Raw genomic sequence first — 16,216 nt, 5'->3', positions numbered from 1 at the left:
GATAGAAAAACATGATGTATCAATTGTATAAAACGTATGTTTAAAATCTTCATAATTAAAACTGTTCGCATAGTCGATTATTATTAAACGTACATGTATCCAAAATAGGTGCCGTCGTCCACTTAGTCGAGAAACGTTAGGAGAAAGAAGGTACAACGGTCAGGTAGATAGGATGTAAAACTATACCACCAAGTTGGTCCGCGATGAAGAAGGCAGGAAAATCTGCAAGAGGGAAATGGAAGAACAGGACACCCGTTAAGCTCAGCTTGGTAACGCGAGCGAGAGGTTAATGGCGCGTCGTTGCGTATTCCAGCGGTGTTTGTTTCCTCGCAGTTGGCAATAAACTAAGACAAATGAATGTCCGTAGGCCGGGCCACTATTATTCCTTCGCTCGCTGCTTACATTAAGTTACCTCGCATTAACAACGATGGGAGATATATCGTGTCCATTACAAGCTTGAATTCTCGATGGATCCTCAATTCCACGTTCGTTTGATTTTACAAAGAAATCAAGAAAGAAAACGATGGTAAACAAAGAAAAGAAGAACAACAACAAAAAATAACAAAGAGAAAGAGAGACGGGAAATCATCTTTCAATGAAAAAAAAAAAGATCGCGTTTCTATCGTCGTATCTCAAGAAAAGAGACGTATCAGGAAATTGGCAAAGTTGACGACGTCGAGTAAAAATAAGAAGCTCCGTTTTTTCGTCGTAAAGATTTAAAATAAAAAGAAAAAAAAGAAAATGCGAGATGTAAAAAGTTCAACGCTTCCGTCGTTATAACAAAGTATTCCGAAAAGTAAATCCGATTATTCTGGACAGCGTTGGTACGATCATTCATCGATATGTACGATATAAATACCATATATTTGAATAAAAACAAAAAAAAAATAAGGAAAGTCAAATTACCGAAATTCTTGGAGTCATAAGACTGTGTGTAAAAGGGTTGAGAAGAAAATCCACTGTGAGTGCACCTCAAATTCAGGCAGAAGAGGCTCAGCTCGTAAAGCACAGGAAGATGCATGCCGGGATATTAAGGCCATTATCGCCGTTGCATATTCATGCAGTATTATAATGAAAATACAGTTTATTACCGAAGATTAACAGCTTCTTACGTCGACGTGCAGTTGCCACGTAATCTCGGTACTACGTCTGACGTTTAGTCCAAGGAGTTGTTATATTTCCAAATAGTTAGCTATCGGATGATTGTACCTTCCTCGTACGAATATTTATATCCAATAAGAAAAGTCGAGAGTGAATTATTAAATTTCCTGTTTCGGATACGAACAAGAAAAAAGATATTTCGATCTAAGTGTCCTGTAAACAAAAAGAAAGAGAAAATCTGTCTATTAAAAGAATATTCTTTAAAAGATGTGTTTTTATATATCCATGTGAAAAATCGTGTAAGACAGAAAGTATCGAATAGGAATAATGCTTTTAAGCGGCATAAAATATTAAATGATTTATTCTGCGATTCGTTTAGCACCTGACACGAGTAACGATCGTGTTTCTTCGAACGGAAGGAGTATTCTAAATGGAAAGAAAAAGAGATATATATATATACATGGAGAGAGAGAGAGAGAGAGAGAGAGAGAGAGAGAGAGAAAGAGAGAGAGAGAGAAAGATGCCAAGGAAGAGAAAAGGGAAAATGAGAGACGAGGAATACGAAGTCATGGCTGGGTCAGGACGAGGAGGAGGAGGAGGACGAAAGAGAGGGATTCGAGTTTAGAGGAGAAGAGGAGAAGAGGGCTGCTGCTGACTGTTGAAATCTGCATAATATCGGTAATGCTCAAAATGCGAGTCGCGTAGCTACCTGCCTTGCTTACCCCTCGCTGCTCCAAGCCGCCGCGTCAACTAAAACTTAATTATAATTAATTAATGCGACTGCTAACTGAGGCGACCGGACAAGTATTGACCCGACGCGGGGCGAGGCAACGCGACCGAGCGTTCTGATTTCGTCCTCGACCAATGAAGCATCGATTCTCTTATATTTTCCCTCTCATTTTCTTTGTTTCCCTTCTCTCTCCTTATATTTGTCACCCTTTCACTACCGTTTCCTTTTCTATCGTCTCATTTTCTTCATTTCGATATCATCCCACTCAAAATCTGCAAAATCCATACTGACGAACTATCCTTTCGAATGCCTTAATTTTGATTTTCCTTAGAAGACACGCAGCCAGCGAATCGTGCGACTCTACTCCGGACATAACATTTTCGAGGAAAGAAAGAGAGAGAGAGAGAAGGGCAAAAGAGGAGGGAAGAGGGTTGCGTCGGTACTAAGTCCATGGCTCCGTACAGTGCGTAATTAGAAACCTTTGTGCAAAATGAATACTGTTAATTAACGTACCTAAAAAGACATTATACACCCCTGGGATGGTAAACTAAATATGGCCTCGGGGCGAGCGTATTACACCGTTCACGGTGTAAATAAGCGATTTGCGCTTGCCATCTCGTTTCGAGCTTTTCTCCTCTTTCTCTTAGTAAAGCGCGCGTTAAATCGTACGTAATTGTTACTTCTCTTAGGATAAAAGAAGAAACTTCCGAAACTTGATCGACGAATTTGTACATACACGTGAAAGATACAATGTTTAAATTTAACTTAATTTGTACTCCCCGGGTGTTTAAATCAAATTATTATTATTATTATTATTATTATATTTCGATAAGGACAAAAAATTCTCCACTAAAGTTTTCTTGGAAAGAGTCGTCGAAATAATATGCTCTGGTTGTCGCGGGAAACAAACAGTACGAATTATAAAGAAGTAGAATTATTCATTGTGTTCAGGATAATTCGAGCCACCGTTTATATTAATTCCTCGCTTAATGATTCATCTCCTTTCGAGGCTGTCGATGACGGGCGTAAGGTAAGCTTCTTTCTTTTTTTATTATTTCTTTTTCGTTTTTTTGTCTTTTTTTTTTTCTTCATTTTTTTTTGTTTTTTATTATCGTACGACGGTCGTGCCTCGAACGGCTTCATATTAATTGCGGCTTGACTCATTAATTCGTTCGTATTATCTCAGCACCCCGAGCGAGAGATTGCCAGAAACCGTTGGTTCTACTTTCCCTCTTTTTCTCTCGCTCTTCATCTGCATCTTTCTCTCTCTTACTCTCTCTGTCTCTCTTTCTCTCTCTCTCTCTCTCTCTCTCTCTCTCTCTCTCTCTCTCTCTCTCTCTCTCTCTTTTCGCGAGTCGACTCGAGTTCGGTGAGCAATTACAATATGAAAGGCGCATAAATCAGCGGCTTTAATTAACGCGTTGTTATTATCATTATGACACCGGCCTGAGATTATAATATCGTCGAATGCTGCTCGAGAATACCTCGGAGCTCGTCGTCCTCGAGATTTCTCTCGTTTCAAAAGACTATCGCCCATTTCTTATTCTTTGTTAAAATTTTACATCTTCCAAATGGGGAGAAAGAGAGAGAGGGAGAGAGCGAGGGAAAAAAAAGGTTCCGTTTCATGTTTTATTTTTTTTTTTTTTCTTATATTTTCATTTCACTCGTTACAACGAATTCATCGTGAGTCAAAAAATATACATATATTATAAATTAATCGAAAGTACTAATATATAAATTGAAATTACTTACAATTTTTATTGAACTCGTTCATTATCTCGGCATGTCTGCTTTTCTCTCTCGGTATTCGTTTAGAACTGACACTCGTCTTTATCCGTAAACAAACGATCTGTTCATTGCGATCATTTCGAATACGTCTCTAGGCAAGTTTGTAAACGAAACATTGAACCGCGAATGTTAAGAAAAAATTATATACGTTGTTAAATGATAAACGATTTAATAATATCGTTCCCACGACATTTGCATTGAAAAATATGATTTTAAAATAGGAATAAAGTATTTATAATCGATGACGAATCTTCTATGAAAATCAATGATTCTCATTAACACTCATTAGTGGTCGATTACCAAGCGATATCAGTAACGTCGACGCTATCAACGGCGCTCCGTTACGTGGCAATAAAACGGTAACCCTTAATCGCAAAAACTCAAAACAGGTTTCTCAAACTCGCCTTTTCCTCTAACGGTAAAATTAATGCAACGAACGATCGAATCTCACGCGAAGAAACGTTTCTACGTCCACCTACCGCATCGAATTTCGCGTGCGCAACAAAACACCATCAAATTATACCTACACCTATGTGCAGTGAGTCACAGGATTATTCGTACCCGCCCTCGCTGTAAATTTCAAATAATTGATATTTGTTTGTAATGCGAAGCTTTCAAATTCTCATATAGAGCAATCTATTTCTAGATTTAATAAACATTTAAATTGATATAAATTTTATTACACGGAGAAACATTTTATTCTTGGAGAAATATAAATTCACATAAATGATAAGAAAATTCGTCTCGAAAGAGCTTTTGCATCTACGTAAGATATAATAAAAATACGATTATTATTTTGCGTAAATAATACTTGATTAATCAACCCTTGAATCTTAAAACGTTTTTGAAACGATTGTGAGGCGTATTTTTTATCAGTTATGTTAAATTTTTCTTCTCTTATAATAAAACGTTCTCTCTCGCAATAAAATGTATATTAATTTATGAGTACAATAATCTTAAAATATATGTTTATGTTTATAGACAATGGGGGTACGAATACTTCCGTGACTCACTGCATATGTACACTTACACGATCTTTTCCTTTCATTAGATCCGTTCTTCTTTCGTAAGAAATCTTGTTAAGTGATCTGCCAAAAACAAGAACCGAATTGGGATATTAGAAACGTTGGCGTCGAGAAAAATGTTCGTTCATTTTATTCTACCTACCTATCTATCTATCTATCTACCTATCTGCCTATCTCTCTCCCTCTCTCTCTCTCTCTCACTCTCTCTCTCTCTGTCTCTCTCTCTCTCTCTCTCTCTCTCTCTCTCTCTCTCTTTCTCTCTTCCTCTTTCCTCGTTCTCTTGACGGTGAAACAGTCTGTGAAAGCACGATTTCTCTATTACCGTCAGTTAATAGGGTTTTTAAGAGTCAAGTGGTACCTCGCATCCTCGGAACCGTGACGAGGGTGTGTGTAGGAGGAGGTCGTTCGATTCGAGAAGGGTGGATAGAGAGAGAGAGAGAGAGAGAGATAGAGAAAGGGTATAGGGTGGAGGAGGGTACGTCGTTCTGGTCACGAAAGGGATGAAGAGAAGAGGAGAAAGGGATGGGTATCGGAAGATTCAAAAGCAGAGCCAATAAGCGGAGTTCGCTCGCGCGCGCGATTTTATGCCATTGACTATATGCGTAAACTCCTATATGTGTACTGTATACCTATCTATGTATATGTACTTACATGCATGCACACACGTGCGCGCGCGCGTATATCTCTATGTGCATATACGTTCACATTTATACGTACGTATACTCGGAGAAGAAGAGAATCGGGTGGCCGTAGAATTTCAGAAACATCGCTCACTCGATACTCATAATCAAGTAATCACAGATGATGCGAGTGGTACGTTTCAGCTATCAGCTAATTCCCCTATCGATATGCCGCGCCTCTTAGCCAGGGGTTCCCAATCGTCGCTATAACTGGCCTCGTTCGAACGAATTTAACTCTGCTTATTATTCGCATCTTTATCTACCGATAATATTCTACGTAGATCTCTTTCCTATCTGAAGACTCCAACATTTACTAATACTGAGCGACCCTGTCGTGTTTTTTAATTAATCGAATTATTGAACTGTATCGCAATCGAATTGAATTAAGTTTCGACGTTGTGCGTGGTGTAAGCTGGAAGCGCGCAATTTTCTGTCATTATTGTAGGGTCTTTCTCTCTCTATCTCTCTCTCTCTTTCTTTCTCTTCCTTCCCCTTTTTCTCTACATATATATCTATATCTCTCTATCCATCTATCTCTTTCTTTCCTTACATTTATTCTTCGTCGTTCATTCGAACTCTGTCTAATTCGTAATACGTATCTCTCTCTTTCATTTAGTTTTGTTACCAGTATTAGTCAGTCTATCCTTTTCGCACTCTTACTTATCCGTCGTTCTTCACCCTTCGACTATTCGATTGTCGTAGGAAGAGAGAAGGTAGGCCACCCTTTTCCGACACACGCAGGAAAAGCGAACGCGAGCACGCAGGCAAGCAGGCAAGCAAGCAAGCAAGCAAGCAAGCAAACAAGCACGCAGAGAATGGTACCTACTACCCGTACCTACAACGTGCATAGGAGTTGGCTATATCGACTCTGCACCACGTGCTTCCACTAATTACTTATCCGGTTGTATATCGAAGTACGAAGCGCGCCACATACGGGCGTTACTCTACCGTTATCCACCTTTTCGAGTAGTTCCGCATGACGTCACACCGACGACGTGCTATAGTCTATATCCTCAATCCTTGGTCGCCTACTACCTAATATCATCTCCTTTATCTTCAAATCGTATGCTATTGTCCTCGAGATAGAGAAAGTTGATTTTCTACGTGCATCATCTCTACACGTATGTATTAAACTATACGTACGCATCTACAGATCACACGTTTCCAACGTCACATTCGATATTAATTATCTCATCACGAGAACACTTAATTACGTTATAATGGAGATGTAAATATATCATTTGCTTTTCGCTTCTATTATCTACGATAACTATACTTAATTCTTCATATTACATGGTAGAACATCATTTCATTCTTGCGTTAATTTTTTAACAGATAAAGTTAGTTTAATATTTACGTTACTGAGAGAGAGAGAGAGAGAGAGAGAGAGAGAGAGAGAAGATTTTTTCTAAATATATACTCGAGATACGAGTAGGGGGTTAGAAATTTTTGCTGGAAATAGAATTGCAGAGAATAAGACGATGGAGGGATGAATAAAAAAAAAAAAAAGAAAAAAGATAGACAAAGTCGAGAAAGAAAGGTAGAGAGGAAAGCGGAAGGGATTGGTCTAACCAAACTTAATTGAATCCCAGTCCGAATGTATAATATGTAGACTGGCTGCATAACGTCGTGAAACCAGCAGAGGTTCTCACGTTCGTCTGACGTCTGGCATACGTCGTTGAGAAGGTTCCTCGTGTAAGGCCGAATTCTGAGAACCGTCCGCGGAATTAGATATACAATAATGTAAGCAGAGCCCGTTGCGGTGTAAGGGTTGGTGGTAAGGTCATGTATATTCATACATCGGTCGACCCACCTCCGATTCTCTCGCTTAACCACCCTCGCGTGGTCCTCCTACTCTCCTCGTCCTCTTTCTCTTTCTCTCTCTTTCTCTCTCTCTCTCTATCTCTCTATTTCCACCCCCTAACTACACCCCTCTTTAAGGAGAGAACTAAACAACGGCAGTACGAATAGATTTACACCGCGTCCGCACACGGTTTACGACTTGTGCTAAGATGTCGGTGATAAAGAATATTCTGAATATATTCCGAATATGTTTGTACGATGACACGAAAGTGAAAAGGATAAACCTAATGAAGTAGGTGCATTTTTAATGATAAAGATAATAAGAAAGAAGTAAAAAAAAAAAGCATCTTTTCTTCGAATAATTAAAGGCAAATATTATAATAGTATATATTTTATCTGTTATTATTTTTTGTTTTATTTTTATTATAAAATGTAATCATCTCTCGCGCGCGTACTTGACCACGAACAACGAGAAAGTAATTCTTTCGAAAGACGTGAAAGGCAATAACCAAAAAGCCTTTGCGAGTCTCGCAAGCTCAAAGGCGAATATCGGGGATCATAATGAAGGATTCCATTTACAAGTAAGATTCGAACGAACGCGACTTCATTACCCACGATTTTACCGCGAGCACCTCTCGCGGCATTCGTAATGAGCGATGGTCATTCATTTTAATATCCATTAAATGCAAATATCCTGCCGTCGCGAACGTTTACTCCTATTTCGAATTATTTCCCCGGATCCTAACCGTAATTAAGCTTTTCGAAGAGACTTCGAAGGAGCTTCCGCCGCTCTCTGCGGAATCGTTATCGGTAATGATTCCTTTGGGTTCCAAGGGTCCGTTTTAAGCGGACATCGTTGTTAACAAAGTTACGATGAAATTATTGCCAACGGATAGCCGAAGGAGAATAAAAAAGAATGAAAAAAAAGGAAAAAGAATAAGAACCGGGAGAAATAAAAGGAGGAAGAAAAATAAGAAGAAAGTAGACGACCTTCCGATAACGTTCAAGGTAAAAATAAGATGCGACACGTTCGATTACCAACAGAGAAAGAGAGAGAGAATGAGAGAGAGAATGAGAGAGGGAGGGGGAAGAGACTTTCCTTGTATACAGAAACGACGCTCGTTATAGACTCAACATTCTGCAATCTACCCTTTCTATCGGCCCTAATTTATGTTGAGTAAGGTAACAGCGACCCCACCCTCGTGTTGCTTCGCTAGGAAGGCTCAGTAATGTTTCAAGTGGTTTGTCTGTTGTTAATTTAGCCCGGGGTGGAGGCCTTGATGGGGGTCTGTCTACTCGCTCTGCCACACTCCATTCGTTACGATAAATCGGTCATTATCTGCAACGAAGCTCTTGAGAACGCATGGCCGAAGCGCGAATAATATATCGAATTGCTCCGACCATTTTTGATCTGCTTATGAAGGTTCGCAAATAGGACGCTACGTCAGCAACTACCGGCTACTATTACTTTGTCGCTTAACGATCAAACGAGCTTTACTGTACATACTATAACAAAGCTAAAACCTATAGAAGCTCTATCCCACAATTTCTATTATAATATTTCCTCAGCTTGTGCTACCGAGAAAATCAAAATTTTCTAATTTCCTTTAATTCGATGACGACGACAACGAGTTCCATAATCCAAATATAACGATAGAAATAAAACGAATTGTTACCATCTAGGTAGTCCATTCAACTATTCCCACGAAAAGATTTCTCCTTACAAATGGACTAGACAATCAAAAAAGTTTTTTCGAGAAAATGTTAGACAATTTTTACGGAGTTTATATTAGCGGAAATTCAGTACGACGAGGCTCGCTCGTAAACACACGGTGGAAACGAGGACGCAACCAACCCTTTCCCGCGTGTCCTCGCACCCTTTCACGGCGGCGCCCAGGCCGACTCGGCTGGAACATTAATATCGCGAAATGAAGCTCATTTGCATATAAATAAGGCAGTGGGGTAGGGTGGGCGAGGCAAGGGAGTACGACCAGGATGAACCACCCCCGTCGTTCACCCTCTGTCTCTCTCTCTCTCTCGCTCACTCTCTCGACAGAGCCCGTTCGTTTCTCTCCTCTCCTGAGCCCTCCCGCTCCAGGGCGGCTTCCTTCTCTCTTCGTCCTGGTCCTCTCTTCCAACGACCCACGCCTCGCCTCGCAGGAACCCCACCCTCGACTAATTACACTTACAGACAAAGCGGCTCGAGCCGAAGGGTTGGTCGCTCGGCTCCCTACTACCCCATCATCGTCTCTCTATCTCTGTCTCTGTCTCTTCCGACTCTCCTGATAACACCGGTTCGCAATGACCACGTGATAATTGCAACCCCTTCTACTCTCGTTTCCTCGAGGATATTCATCGCAGTAGAAACGCTCGCTTTACTTTGGGACTAGTAAACTGTCTAAACCTAATCGATCTAACGATTCGTGAACTGGACTGACAAGGGAATTCAACGAGTTTTATCAAGAGAACAGTTTCGTTCGATTGTAAATAACTGCGTCATCCTGCGATCGTTAGAACCCTTGCTATATATATATATATATATAGATAGATAAATGAATTGACAAGAGAAAAAAACGTTGAAAAAGAAAGAACAAGTCTGAGAGAGATTAAACTAGCTTTTCGTTTTTTTTCTTCGATTCCTAAGATCCTAGAATCAAATAAGCCATTCGAAATATATTCCTGAGCCCCGTATTTAACAAGATCAAGGTTCGAATTCGATGAGAAAATCTAAGGGTCGTAGGAGAATGCTCGAATACACTGTGGAATTGGAAAGAAGGGGTTCGGAGAGAAAAGGAGGGAGGGGATAGGGGGAAAAAAAGCGCGTATTACCGATTCCGGAATACGGCCATTAGTCTGAAGTCGGACGGAGTTGGGTGTGAGTTCGAAGGTACGTACGTTCTGGTGGGGTGTGTTGGCTATCGTTTATTAAGCGCAAACAGATATTAATGTATTTTTACACGCGGCTACGGGTTTCGTTTGAAAGCCGACGACGGTGGCGGCGACGGGCGACGCCAGCGACGCCGCTGGCGCGGCTCGCGGGCTTCCAAGCCAAATCCAATTACTTTTATTCGGGCGAAATGAGTGCAGCTAAGTCATTAATACTAATCAATGGACCGGACCGACGGAGGATGGCGAATGGGGAGGTGGTAGTGTACTACTCTGCTGTTGCTGCCGTTTCTGCTGCTGCTGGTGCCGCCACTGCTGCTGCTGCCGCTGTTGTCGGTGATTCCCCCTGGTTGGGGTTGTACCCGTTGTTTGCGCGAGCACGCCCGCGCGCAAGCACCTACTAGCTTCCCAGGAATTACCCATAACTCAAACGGTCGAAATGACTTTATTGCAAAAAACTTGCGCTTTGCCTCGCGCGCTTTGGCCTCGGCTCGGCTCGGCTCGCGTCCTATACGCATTGTTAAAGGGCCGCCGCTCGCCCATCGATAAGTAATGTTTATTGTTGCATTTCCAACGACCGACCACCGCCAACCATTCTAACCTACCACCCCTCCCCCTTCTCATCCCTCGTCTCTCGCTTCTTTTACTTTTTTACTCACACCATTGCGACTCTTCTACTCTCTCTCTCCCCCATGTATCGTTTTTTAACGTCCTTCCGCCATACGCGTAGAAGATATACGTACGTACCCCAGCCCCTTTTTCTTTCTCTTCTTCCTCCTCTTCATCCTCTTCGCCCTTTTCCTCATCTAGCATAAACTCTTCTTTTGCTTCATTTGCTTTCCACGAGTGGATAGACAACGGGGGGAAGGTGGGGGAGGAACTTCTCGCGTATCTCGCGTCTTTTTCATGCATTAGCAATGTCACACTTTTTTCCTTTGTGACGATATTTTATCGAACGATTATTTACCAAAATTCGAAGCATCGTAATATGTTCTTCCTATCTAATCTAATGCGATGATTTTGAATTACCTTCGATGAATTTCTCTTTGTCTAGTTAAAATCAAATAATTCCCGACGATTCGGTGCTTCTTTTTATTTATAATATCGTTTATCTTTTCCCCATTTGATTTCATAAAATAATCACGATCGCGTCTTCTCGCGAAATCGAAGTGAACTTCCTTTACCGATATTATTATTTGACACAATTTTCAGTAAATTTATTTATCTTAAATAGATAATTATACGTAAAACGTAATGAATACTTTATACTTTTTATTAGATTTATATATCCTCATATATTTTAAATAATAAAATGAATATATATTGTGTTGACGTATTGCGATATGATAAAAAAAAAAAAGAAACAAAAAATCGATAGTCATCCGTTACCATCACATTTAAGTGATATTTATCCCAAATTGTATTAAAGAATATCAGAGAAAGAGATAGGCAGAACGAGGAGATGCCGGCAAACGGCAGAGTTTATTAATTTATGCGAAATGCCAAAAGCCCGTAAACATACGTTTCTACGGTTTTATAGATACATTCCCCTCTCTCTCTCTCTCTATCTATCTTTCCCTTTTACTTCCTCTCTTTTTTATATATACATACATACATATATCGTTTGCGCACTTTTACAAGCAAAATGGTCGGGGTACCCGCGCATTCCACTAATCCCCCTCGACTCGTCCATTTAATATGGGGGGAATAGAAGGGGGTTTGTGATGGTCCAGGCAGCCATCCCACATTGCTTTCTATAGTCATTTACGAATTTGGCTGAAAAAAAAAAAAAAAAAAAATTGAACTACCACATAGGTGCGCGAACGCACTACCATTCCTCCTATTTTCGTTCGTTACCTATCGAACCGGGGCTTTATCTATTTTTTATGTAATGAAATGCCTTGTACAGGTAGCATTGGTTTTTAGGTAGGGGTAGGTATTTTACAGGGGTAGTTGAACGATTTATATACAAACCGCGCGCAACCTACGTTACCGTCACTTTGACGAACATTTTAAATCATACATTATTATTTATTTCATTCTTGTTATTATATTTCGTCGAAACTCTTTTAACCGCTTTGTGTATAATATTATAAACAATTGTTTTATACATAAAATTGAATTGACGTCAAAATTTCGTATATTTACTCGATATTTTAGTACTTTGATGAATGTTTAAAAGATGATAATTAAGGATAACAGACTATCCCGTTATCTTGTTAAAGGATACACGGAAAGAGAGTTTCACCGCAAAATCCGATATCTGTTAGTCTCGCGTTGTCTCTCTTTCTCTCTTCTTGTATATCCTCCCGGCGAGTCTTGCGGGTACGTCACGGAAAGCGGGTGAAAGCTTTTCTCAGATTTATTCATGGGGGCCAAGTCACCTGGGGGACACTTTTTCCCGAATTACCCCGGGTGTCGAAGCTCTAAAACGCTTAATCTGTATCCAACTATGGCGATACACGTTCCGGCATATTTCCATGCCATTATGCAAAGAGGCCGCACCGGTAACATTACTCCGTACAACACCAGCATCGTGCGACGCTAGTGAAACCCCCTCTTTCCTTCTCTCTTACTCTATTCCTTCTCTTTCTTCTATGCGCGTATAGGTATCTATATACATCCCTATCTTTCTCTATGCACTCACGTGTGGTAGTAAAGTATCGTGGCTTGTACGTACTCTCCATCGATTTATTATAATTTAGATTGTCTTCTAAGAACCCGTCTATACATACCTTCCTATATATATATATATATATATATATATACCTTAATTTGTATACGTGTGTACAAGTACGTTCTTACGTACTACGTACGTACGTTTATATAGATACATACATACACAGGACACACATACGTGACAGCGTATATCCACTTTAATGCGCCGGGCGTCCGTTAATTATTCCTCGGGTATCCCCGTAAATATGCATGAATTATATATCGCGTTGCACGAAAGCCGAAGAAGGAGAGATAGGGACAGGTCATTAATATATTTTTTTTTTCCTTCTTCTTCTTCTTCTTTCTTTCTTTCTTTCCCCCTTCTCTGCTTTCTCTCTCTCTCTCTCTCTCTCTCTCCCTCTCTCACCCCATCTTTCTTTTTCTTTCCCTGGGAACGATCGCCACGTAGGACACCTAATATACACGGCGAATCATTTCCTTTGCTTGCCTCGTCATAATTTTACGTAATACCTAGTTCTTCTTCTCCTTCTCCTCCTCCACCTCTTCTTCTTCTTCCTCCTTCGTCGTTGTCGTCGATCAAGCAACATGTCCTCGGTTAAATGGACCTCGCCAATTCGAACCGCAAAAGGCTATCGAGCGAAATTTACGATCGGCTTTGCGAATCACGAGATTGTCGAGAAAATGACATCGATTTGTGTCACTGATACCTTGGCTCATTACCCCCCTGGCTACACGATTTCTAACTTTGTCCCGATAGGGACCGATTAAAACGACGATAAGATACACGCTTTGCGAATCAATTCAAATTACCAAAAACTATTATACCTATTTTGGGTAGGACCAATTTTGTTCGAACTAATTTTCTAGTCTCTTATTGTCTATCTCATTTGTTATATAGTTGTTCGAATCTTCCTTTCTCTCTCTCTCTCTCTCTCTCTTTCTCTCACTCACATTTGGAGTAACGATCGTTGATAATAATGAAAAAAATAAAAAAAAAAAAAGGGAATAAAGAACGACATAGCCCGAATAAATTTTTAACGACGATCGCACCTTTCACTGATAATTTTGGTACTCTGCCTTCCTCTCAACATCTCTCTCTTTCTCTCTCTCTTTTTTTTCTATTTCTATCTCACTGTTGCTCGCACACTCTCCCGAACACATTTACAATGATCGAATTTATTCTTTTTTTCTTTTTTTTTTTTCCCCCCTATTTCGGATGTCTACCATTATTTCGAAGCGAAGCATTTATACCTATATGTGATAGCTAGACCGTGAATGATTATTAATCAATTTTCAGCGTTAAACGTGCCGCCGCAATAAAAAGCGTGGTACGTTAACGAACCACGCGCGTATAATTGAGCATTTTGGCGAGAATGATTGCAAGCTTGTGCTAAAACCTTTGCGTGCTCGTTCGATTGATTTTGGATAGAAAGAGGAAGAGGGAAATAGAAAGTGTGCGTGAGAAAGAGAGAAAGAATGCGACAGAGAGGGTGAACAAAATGTCCCATGTCACTATTTTTTAATGGATAGAAACGGTGAGACACATCATGATCACCGATACAAAAGTTATCAACGAGAGACTAGATAATTCAGTATACCATCGAACTGGACGTTCTATTGTCTTCGATAAATTATGTAATAATTTCTTAATTCTCTATTTGATATATTATGTACACGTAGAATGAAAGGTTCTAACGGGTTAGTTAGTTGTACGTGTGTATGAGATATCAATTGATCAATGATGATTAAGCATATTTAACAATATTTTACACGTAGGCATATACTTTTACTAAATTTAAATAATGTAAGCCTTTTTTTTTTCTCTCTCAATATCGATCCCTCTTTATTTTCTCTATAGGATATATTATGCGTCCATAGTATTTGTGTATGTGCGTGTGTGATGTGTATTAGCGATAAAAGGACAAAGGACGTTCTTAGTTTGACGACCGTGACGACATCCGACCTGATCAGTTATAAGACAAATGAACGGTCCAGAATGGTTTTTCTATTGTCGAGCGAACATTGACTGAGAGTATGAAATATACAAGTCGAACGTTCTCAAAATATGCTCGATAGTGGGGAAAATCGATAATGTGTTCATTGAAAGAAAAATAAAAGAAGACGCGAATGTAGAAAAGACGATAACGAAGAAGCAGTTGTTCTATGTAAGACGCGAAAGAAGAAAGACGTATTTTTAAACGAAGCACGATTGCGCATTAATATTATATATTGAAAAGACATTCCTCGATTTTAGAATAAATCATTTGCAAATGTCAGAAATAAATGGTATAAATTGTTCACAGAATATATTTCGAATTGTTGTCGTCACAATTTTTGTTAAATCAACGACGTGGAATAAATTGATTATATATATATATATATATATATATTTTTTTTTATATTTTTTTAAATGAATTCGATTTCCAAAATGTATATTCGCTGATGAAATCGTTTCTTTAATGGAATCAAAATTGGTTTCTTGTTTCAGGATAGCGACAGGAGTAGCGCTGGAAGTCCAGAACCAGCAACAGGCGCGATGCACGAACACCAAATGATGTTGGAAGATATCAAAAATTCACGAAAAAGACGACGGACTCCGTCTCCTGAGAATTTGCATCAAGCTAAACGCGCGGCTGTACCGCAAGCACACATTAATGGAACCAGTAAGAATCGACTTTAATCGACGACTTATATCTATCGAGATTGTTCATTTAATGTTAATATTTTCGTTTGTATTACAGTGGCTGCGATGGTTACTCTTCAAAATTTACAAAATTTAGAAAATCTACAAAATTTGGAGAGTCCCGAATCGGCGACAGGATCGTTGCACGAGCATCAAATGATGATGGACGATGTAAAAAATTCTCGGAAGAGACTGCGAAGCCCGTCGCCGGAAAATCTTCATCAGGCGAAACGAGCGGCGGTGGCGCAAGCTCATCTCAATGGAACTAGTAAGCATTTCAAATTTATTTATTTATTTATACGATATATATTTTTATGAAAAAAAATATTCGGATGATCTGGTGTTAAACAAGAAAAAAAAAGAAACAAAAAAAATAATTTGAATTACAGTGGCCGGTATGGTGACATTACAAAACCTTCAAAATCTAGCTAATCTTCAGAATCTTCCGCAAGTTGCATCATTGGCTGCCGGTCTTCAAGGAATGACAGCAGGATTAAGCAACAATCAGCTGATCAATACTCCTTTGAATCTCACCGTTAGCTCATCCGGTAGATAACAACATTAATTTTCTAATCGATCGAAATAAATAAATCGCTTATATAATATTAAATGCATCATCGTTTTATTATTTATCTTTTCGCAGGAGGTACTGCGCCAACAGCATCGAGTACAACAGCAGGACCACATCTTTTGCCACCGAGTCCAGCGCCAATGGTGACGTTACCTCAGCTATTGTCTCAACCACAACCAGTGGCAATGCCACAGTTCATCCTAATGTCCGGTCAATTGGTTCAGGGTCTTCAAGGAGCCCAACTTTTAATCCCTACTTCTCAAGGTAAGT

General features: G+C 39.7%; 1 protein-coding gene across 6 annotated transcripts in view; it reads left to right on the top strand.

Annotated features, from left to right (window-relative positions):
- LOC106785415 (POU domain, class 6, transcription factor 2) overlaps nt 1-16,216 on the top strand; it is a 129,431-nt gene that overhangs the window by 98,855 nt on the left and 14,360 nt on the right. For 2 of the 6 annotated variants that reach the window (XM_014745846.1, XM_014745843.1), the window contains exons 2-7: nt 109-1,779; nt 2,163-2,294; nt 15,181-15,355; nt 15,434-15,643; nt 15,765-15,923; nt 16,019-16,210. In XM_014745846.1, coding sequence (XP_014601332.1) covers nt 1,456-1,779; nt 2,163-2,294; nt 15,181-15,355; nt 15,434-15,643; nt 15,765-15,923; nt 16,019-16,210 — 1,192 coding nt within the window. In that variant the 5' untranslated portion in view covers nt 109-1,455. Of the gene's footprint in view, nt 1-108; nt 1,780-2,162; nt 2,295-15,180; nt 15,356-15,433; nt 15,644-15,764; nt 15,924-16,018; nt 16,211-16,216 lie in introns of those variants that run through there. The other 4 variants (XM_014745845.1, XM_014745847.1, XM_014745844.1 and 1 more) reach the window with 4 other exon arrangements.

The sequence above is a fragment of the Polistes canadensis genome, unplaced genomic scaffold (genome assembly GCF_001313835.1).
Source record: "Polistes canadensis isolate GaletaPanama2010 unplaced genomic scaffold, ASM131383v1 scaffold_50, whole genome shotgun sequence".
In the NCBI taxonomy this organism is placed as follows: Eukaryota; Metazoa; Arthropoda; class Insecta; order Hymenoptera; family Vespidae; genus Polistes; species Polistes canadensis.
Note: the sequence above shows the minus strand (reverse complement) of the source record. Positions and strands in the feature narration are given on the sequence as shown.